The 7,980-nt window shown below is 35.5% G+C and overlaps 1 protein-coding gene across 1 annotated transcript; it reads right to left on the bottom strand.

The window, feature by feature from the left end:
- Positions 1–6,088: 6,088 nt before the first annotated feature.
- LOC127811410 (ras-related protein RABA5c-like) lies at positions 6,089–7,706 on the bottom strand. The gene is made up of 2 exons (XM_052351255.1): positions 7,143–7,706; positions 6,089–6,613 (listed from the first exon to the last, which is right to left on the bottom strand). The coding sequence occupies exons 1-2, from the start codon at positions 7,480–7,482 to the stop codon at positions 6,291–6,293; spliced, it is 663 nt and encodes a 220-aa protein (XP_052207215.1). The 5' UTR covers positions 7,483–7,706; the 3' UTR covers positions 6,089–6,290.
- Between the last annotated feature and the right edge of the window lie 274 nt (positions 7,707–7,980).

The raw sequence follows: 7,980 nt of genomic DNA, 5'->3' as shown, positions 1-7,980 counted from the left end.
CAAGGAGAGTGAAACTCAACAAATGGGAGGTGGAAAAATTTCTACTTCTGATATTTGTAATATCATTTCAAGAAAAACACCAAAAGGATTTGGTAAATTTGATGTATCTTGTAATTATTGTAATATTAAGTATATCAAATTCAAAAAAAGCAAGGAGGTGATATGCTCACTTTCGCCCGAATTTTGCAAACAAAGCACCCGCTCAAGGTTGGATTGAGCGCGATCAAACACAAATATCCGGGTTTGCTAGCCTCTTCAAACTCTCCTAATTATTTTTTTCATTATAATGAAGCTAATTGTAGGTCTGGTTTAGCTGAAATGGTAGCAATTGATCATTTATCTTTTAGTTTTGGTGAAAAATTAGGTTTTACTCGATTTGTCAAAACTTTGTTAATCCTAGTTTTAAATCATTCCTAGAAATACTTTGAAAAGGAATTTGTTAAAATTGTTTTAAAAACTCAAAAATTGAATTGATAACATATTTTCAAAACAATTATATTAATGTTTCTATTTGTAGTGATATTTGGAGTGATTCATTGGCAAACTCATTCATATATGGGTATTACTTGTCATTGGGTTGATGAAAATTATGTTTTACAAAAAAGAATTCTTGCGTATCGATGTTTTGATGAAAGTCATAATGCTGAAAATATTTGTAGATTAATTCAACAAATTTTACAAGAATATAGATTAGTTAATAGAATTTTTTCAATTTCTTTTGATAATGCATCGGCTAATACTGCTTCTATTAATGAATTGAAAAGAATTTGCCAACCAAATTTTGGTGGAAGATTTTTTCATGTTAGATGTGCATGTCATGTTTTAAATTTATGTGTTCAAGATGGTATTAAGTCACTTAATTCTTATTTAGATCCAATTAGAAATGTTATTTCTTATATTTGGGTACACCCTCGAACTGCAAAAGCATGGGCACATTTTTGCACCTCCAATGGTCAAACCCCAAAACGTTTTTCAAAAGATGTCCCTACTCGTTGGAACTCAACTTTTAAATTACTTAATCAATCTTTTGAATATAAAGATTTATTGTGTTCTTTTGCAGCAAATTATATTCCACAATATCCTATTTTTCCAACTATGTGGAATGTTTGTAGTTCAATTTTGAATATTTTACGAATTTTTAATGATGCTACTCATACACTTAGTAGTGTTTATAAACCAACTTCACATCAATTTTTAATAGAAGCAATGAATGTGGCCGGTGTATTAATGAAAGGAATTAATGTTGAAGAAATTTGTCATGCTGTTTTAGAAATGAGAGAAAAATGGTTACGTTATTATCAATTTATTCCTGAAATTTTTCTTGTTACTATGGTATTTGATCCTAGGTGTAAATTTGATGGTTTAATTGAGTGTTTGTCTAACTATTATTCGTTGTTAGGATTAGAAAATAATGAAGAAATTGATGTGAATATTATAATTTCTAAGGTTAGAACTTTATGCAATCAATTATATGAAGCATATGTTATTGCTCCTAGTAGTGAAGAATCATTTCCATCCATGGCTCCGCATTCCTCTTCCTCCCAACCAATGAAATGGGATCATAAATTTTTAGATCAAAGGAGGAAAAAACCTAGATCGAGCTCACATTCGGAGCTCGAAACTTATCTAACCACAGTTTTTGAGTTTGGTGATGATACAGGTTTAAATTTTGAAATTTTGGAGTGGTGGAAAAGGCACAAGGAGACATTTCCAACTCTTGCAATTATTGCAAGTCAACTTCTTGCAGTTCCAGCTTCAACTGTAGCCGTTGAACAAACATTTAGTAGTGGAGGCAACATTTTGGACGAAAGAAGATCAAGATTGGCTCCAGAATCATTGGAAGCTCAGTTTGCCTCGATGATTGGGAAAGAGCTAACATGCGACGTCAATAAGAACTTATCCATTCATCATCATCTGACGAATGGGTTAATGATGGTTCAACAACGGCAACTTCCGACTCCAATGAAGATGCGTAGGATCCAAGTCCATATTTTATTTTTTTTTACATTTGTAAAAATTAATTACTTGTATTACATTTTTGTTGTAATTATTTTTAATGAAATTAAGTCTAATTCTATTTTTTATTTTTTATTTTTCACATTTGTAAAAATTAATTACTTATATTACATACTTGTTTAGTTGTTTTAATTATTTTTAATGAACTTATTACTTATATTTCTTCAATTTTTAGTAGTGTTTTTTATTAAAAATATGGTTGAGAATATTTATATTTACAATTACATTTAACAATTAAAAATCGAAACCAAACCGAACCGAACAACGGAACAAGGACCAAAATTGAATACAACAATATTTAAAAAAAATTAAAAAAATTCGGTTTGAACCGGAACCGGAACCGTTGACCGAACCGGCTCAAACCGTTGACCGAACGGTCCAAACCGTTGACCGAACCGGCACGAACGGAACCGGACGACCGTCCCAAACCGCCCTTGGGCGGTTCGGTTAAGGTTCAAAGATTTCTTGAACCGGAACCGGGTTAACGTTCTGAACCGGAACCGACTTCATTCATGACCGTGGCCAAAACTAGGTCAACCCAACCCATTACTAAAAAAAAAAAAAAAATTAAATAAGAATTAAAATTAGTGACAGTAAACCTGTTAAAAAAAAAAAAAAAATTATAAAATTTTTTTTTTACATTTAAACTAATAACAATAATAAAACTAACAAAATATTAGTAAAAATTAAAACTAAATAGTTTTTTTAATATATTAAAAATTAAAAATCAAATAAAAAAAACATAATTTTCACTCCTAATATTATAATTAATAAAGTTTTATTTAAATTAATAATAAAATAAAATTAATATTAATATTAATATTAATATTAATATTAATTTCCCCTTACTAACATTAAATATTAAAATTAATATCATTAAATAAATTTAAGAAATTTTGATGTATAAATATAATTCTGAAATATTTGAAAGATCATAGTATAAATATATTTTCTATACATCAATGAATAAGGAAACTTCCAGATCGGCTGGCTCGCGCGCAAAACTTGGTCATGAGAGATTGGAGGTTCGAATCTTGTTGAGAGCATGAGATAATAGTTAAGAGTATTATCTCGGCGTTACCACGTGGGGAGTAAAGGAGCGGCCACGTGGCTCACAAGGTTGACCTCGTTCCCCGTCGTTAAAAAATTAAATAAAAAATTTTAATTTAATGACGGGATCAACTTGTTAATATAAAATTACTAAAAAATAAAAAAAAATTAAATAAAAAATTTTAATTTAGTGACTGGTCAGCCCCGTCGTCAAAAAATTAAAAAAATTTAATAAAAAAATTCAAATTTAGCGACGAGTACAACCCCGTCGCTAAAATAATCCCGTCGTTAACCCCGTCGCTAAATTTCAGCGACGCCCTTTTTAGAATTCCATCGCTAAATTTCAGTGATGTCCTTTTTAGCGATGAAAAGATACCCGTCACTAAATTCGTCGTTAAATATTTTAGTGATGAATTTTTATGTTTTAGCGACAGAATCACATAACATTGATTTTTTGTAAACAAATCAGCGACGGGAAAGAGCATGCCCGGTTGGTAATTCTCACTTTCGTTCACAATGTGGTTACAAAGTTTAAATGGGAGACAGTGTTTCCTGGTGAGAAAAAACTTGGGCAACATGATGCCCATTCCTGAAATAGGACTCCCAATTTACTTGCATCCATTAGTCAAATAATTAATCTCTTTCTCTTAGGGCTTCTGTGTTCTTGTGGGAGAAGGTTGCTCTTGGAATAAACAAGTCTTTTTTGTTTTGTTTGTTTCCTTTGGAATTGTACGTAGTCTTATGCATGCATCGAGGTAATTAATAGATCAAGTTCAGGTAGCTTGCATCTGAGAGCAAAACAAATCTGGATGAGATCATCCATTGGAGAACAGAGAAGTACTATATATCCTAGCTAGCTAGCTAGAAAATTTCCAAGAAAAGAAAGAAACTACAAATTTAACATATACCACTATTACTCTCGTTTTGCACCTCTCACTCACTACACTGGAAAATGTATGCCAAGGCCATAATAAACACTTAAAAAGGCTTGCTGGTAAAACCAACGGTTCCACTTAGTGACACACTGGTGCCACTAGAAATTTGATTGAAAAAAAAAGCCTCATGAAAATTGCTTAACAGCCAGTGGGACCAGTAGTTACAATGCCGTTGCTTTGACAAAAAAAACTTTTATAACTCCGCCAAAAATTGTTCAGCTAGAAGCCTAGAACATTTCTAGTGCGGGTGTCTTCTAGACTAGCATTTTTGTTTTTTTAAACTAGTTTGGTTCAAGTAGTTACTTTTTTTTTTATATATTAAACTAAATTTGTAGTATTTAAAAAAGAATCGATCGACAATCACCTAATAATTGCTTCATGTTGAGTTTATAAGTTGGTATATAAGACCATACTCGAATAGACCAAAATTAATCTCTCTGTCTCTCAAGAAGCAAGAAACAAACTATAAAAAAAGCTACAAATTTCGCTAGCATTTCCTTCCATTCCCGTTCACTATATATGCACTATGGTTCACATATATATGCACTATGGTTCGGACTACACAATCACAACGTAACGACATATTCACCCTCTCCACACTCTGATTTTTGTACTAATAATCTTCTCCTACTGTCACGAGCCAGAAGACCCCGTGCAGTGCCCCCGCTCCCACACCAGGCAATAGAGTGGAGGAGCCAACCATATTTGGTTCAAATAAGCGACAAGTTAAAACAATACGAATAAGACATCTTAAAGGCAATGTAGCATGTACTATAGCATTCGGTATTATAGCTTAAAACTCTACTAGGTCATAGTTAAAAGGGAAAAATGAGTTAGCCAACTGAGATTGGCAAAGGAGAAGACATTCATATTTCCTTTATAAATATATACCACCTCCATTTCTTAGAGGTTATGAATGGTCTCTGGAGCTGGGCAAACTGTTGTTTTTTGTTCCCTAATAAGGCCCGAGGCCATGGCAATTTTTTCGGGTGGGTCTTCATAGGCTTTAGTCTAGGATTGAAGGACCCAAGACCGTCACTATTTTCTTTTGGTAGCCCATTTTAAAAATCGAGCCACAAACCCACTCCCCATTTTAGAGGAGAAATGTGCCTCGGCCCATTTGCTCAAATGGGGGTGAAGCCCACTCATCCTTAGCTCATTTTTAGCCCTCATATAAAAGAGCCTTTTGGCTCTCATTTTGGCGTCTCCATCCTTTTCGACCAAACCCTAGCGCTCTCTCTCTCTCTCTCTCTCTCTCTCTCTCTCTCTCTCGTGTTTCCTATCTTGGCCGATTGCTTCATCGCTTATGTCCTTGTTCATCCGATAGCGATGAAGGCATTCTTGCCTTCTGTGGATGTTGTTTCCTTTCATGTATTTAGCCGCCTTTCCTTGTGTGAGAAATGCGGTCCCTCTGATGTCGCTGGAAGCATCTTATTTATTCATATATGAATTCTCTTTTGGGGTAAGCTTTTTCTCCTTGCTTTGTGTTGTGAACTCACTGTCTTTGTGATCGATCTACCTACTTTGTGTGGCTGTGATCGTTTGGGTGAGAGAGGGCTTTTCTTTGCTGGTTTGGCCGAGAGGTGTTGGGGCTTTTCTGAGCTTACAGTTTGAGAGCTTCGTTTGTGGCTTGTGGTTCCTATTCGTTGGTGTTACCAAGAGTGATGATTGGTCTTTCAAATCTGAGCCTTGAACGGTTAAAACAGGGAGTTTGTATTCTATTTACTTTACGTTCTTGTTTTTTTATCTATATTTGATTCGTTCTATTGCACTAACCCTTTCTGTTTTGAAGAGATTTTCCGCAACAAGAACCATTGTTCTCTGGAAGGAAAGATCCTTTGCCTGCTAGGCTAGCTAGCTAACCATTAAATCAATCTTTTTATGCCCTTTGCAAGTTTATTGGAAGCCCCGGCCCTTTGGCATTAATTTCTTGGCATGGATATAAAGTATTGATTACCCACCCAGTAATTCTTCTTCAGGTGTATAAATGGGCAATATATCAAGGTCAATTGGCTGGGAGAAGATGAGACAAATTGAACTATAATATAAATATCAATAATAAGAAAAAGAACAATAAAAAAGAGCTACGATAAATACAACTTCACAACACAAGTAATGTGCAACTACATTCGTTGATGTGAGCATTAAGAGTTTTCTTTTTCTAAATTTCCAAATATCTACAAATTAAAAGCATATATAAAGGAAAATAAACAATCAAATAGACTTAACAAACCAACCTTGGAAAACCCTCAATTTGGGAAATAATATATGTCAAATAACTGGAAGTAATCACCCTGAACAGCAAGGATTCTGACTCTGAGTTTGCTTAGATCCATCAGTGCCATTACTAACAAGGCTTACCCTGTTGACCGATAATTCGGCCTTGTAGGATTCAGAATTTAATACTTTCCTGCTGACATTGCTGTAAATCTCTCGAATAACCATCTCGAAAGCCTGTTTAACATTTGTTGAGTCCAGGGCAGATGTTTCCATAAAGAACAATCCTTCTGCTTCTGCGAGGCTCTTACCTTCCTCAACACTCACAGCCCTGATATTCTCCAAATCACATTTGTTACCCACCAGCATCCTTGCGACAGTTGTATCACAATGAGCTGCATGATTGGCCATTAATTTTAAGGTTAAACTAGAAGATCTCCAAATCAAATAGTAGTTGACTATTGAGAGGAGAAAGAAAAAGGACACTCGAGCAAACTCGAGACAATAACTAAAGAGAAAAAGGACATTCACGCAAAGTTCGATGAAAATACTTTGGCATCCAAGCAAAATATCAAACTTCGCCTCTCCCCTCTCCACTGAACCGCGTGCACCCAATCAAATCATGAAAGCATATAACAGCCAAACAATTGGGTTAAAAAACAAATTGCTCTCATCTCTCATTAACCTAGTCAGTTGCAATTTCCCAAAGTTTCATAGTGTCCAAATCATAGAAAGAATGTGGCAAGGAGGAATCTGAATCTCACCCAATACATGGATAAAAATTCTGACTTTCTGAACAACACACATTTTAAAACCTGAACAAACGTATATGTAACCTAGATATCTAGGCGGCACTAGTTTAGAAGACTAAAAACAATTAAAATGATGGGAGACGAGTGAAGTTGTAAAAGTAGAAAGTGTTACAGGTGAGCTCATCGAGCCAGCGGGCAATGTTGTCGAAGGTGGCGCGGCGAGAGATGTCGTAGACGAGGAGAGCACCGACGGCGCCGCGGTAGTAGGCGGAAGTAACGGCACGGAAGCGCTCCTGGCCGGCGGTGTCCCAAATCTGGGCCCTGACCTCTTTGCCCTGAATGAGCAAGGTCTGGGTCTGAAACTCGACGCCAATGGTGGACTTGGAGTGGGGATTGAACTCGTTCCTAGCGTAGCGAGACAACAGGTTGGATTTGCCCACGGCGGAGTCCCCAATGACGACCACCTTGAACAGGTACTCCTCCTCCCCCTCGGAATCTGATTCCATCGCCATTTACGAACGAACGAGAGACGGAGAAGAAGAGTCAATAAAAAGAAAGAAAGAAAGAAAGATATTGGGTGGAGGGGCAGAAGAGTCCTCCAATGAATGAATTGGGAATGGCGATGCGAGGCGATGCGATTGCAAAGATGATGAACGATTGATTGATTGATTGATTTTGAAACACAGAGCAGAGACAGAGACAAAGACAGAGACAGGGAGGCAGTGGTAGTAGGACTAGTAGAAGTAGTAGTAGTAGTAGTCGTCGTCGTCGTCAGTCAACTTAATTCCGTAGCTTTGTCCTGTCCTCCTTTCCCAATAGAGGTGTTAAAAATATTTTTATTTTTTATGTTCGTTGAAAATTAAGGTTTCTAATTGTCAACGGTAATAACTTATTTATAAAAGATAAGACTGCATTCAAACTAAAGATAAATCCATCAAAGATTTGAGATATTTGAAACTCTTAAAATGTTTGGATAAACCTAATCAATTAATTAATATAGTAACAAATGA

The sequence above is a fragment of the Diospyros lotus genome, chromosome 10 (genome assembly GCF_014633365.1).
Source record: "Diospyros lotus cultivar Yz01 chromosome 10, ASM1463336v1, whole genome shotgun sequence".
NCBI lineage: Eukaryota > Viridiplantae > Streptophyta > Magnoliopsida > Ericales > Ebenaceae > Diospyros > Diospyros lotus.
The sequence above is the reverse complement of the archived record's forward strand: the minus strand, read 5'-3'. Positions and strand labels throughout refer to the sequence as shown.

What these genes read in the sequence shown, in the direction of transcription:
- LOC127811410 (XM_052351255.1), bottom strand. Translation starts at nt 7,482, where the DNA reads ATGGCGATGGAATCAGATTCCGAGGGGGAGGAGGAGTACCTGTTCAAG. An exon ending in CTGGCTCGATGAGCTCACCT is followed by an intron (nt 6,614 to 7,142) that starts GTAACACTTTCT and finishes CCAATCATGCAG; the next exon opens with CTCATTGTGATACAACTGTC.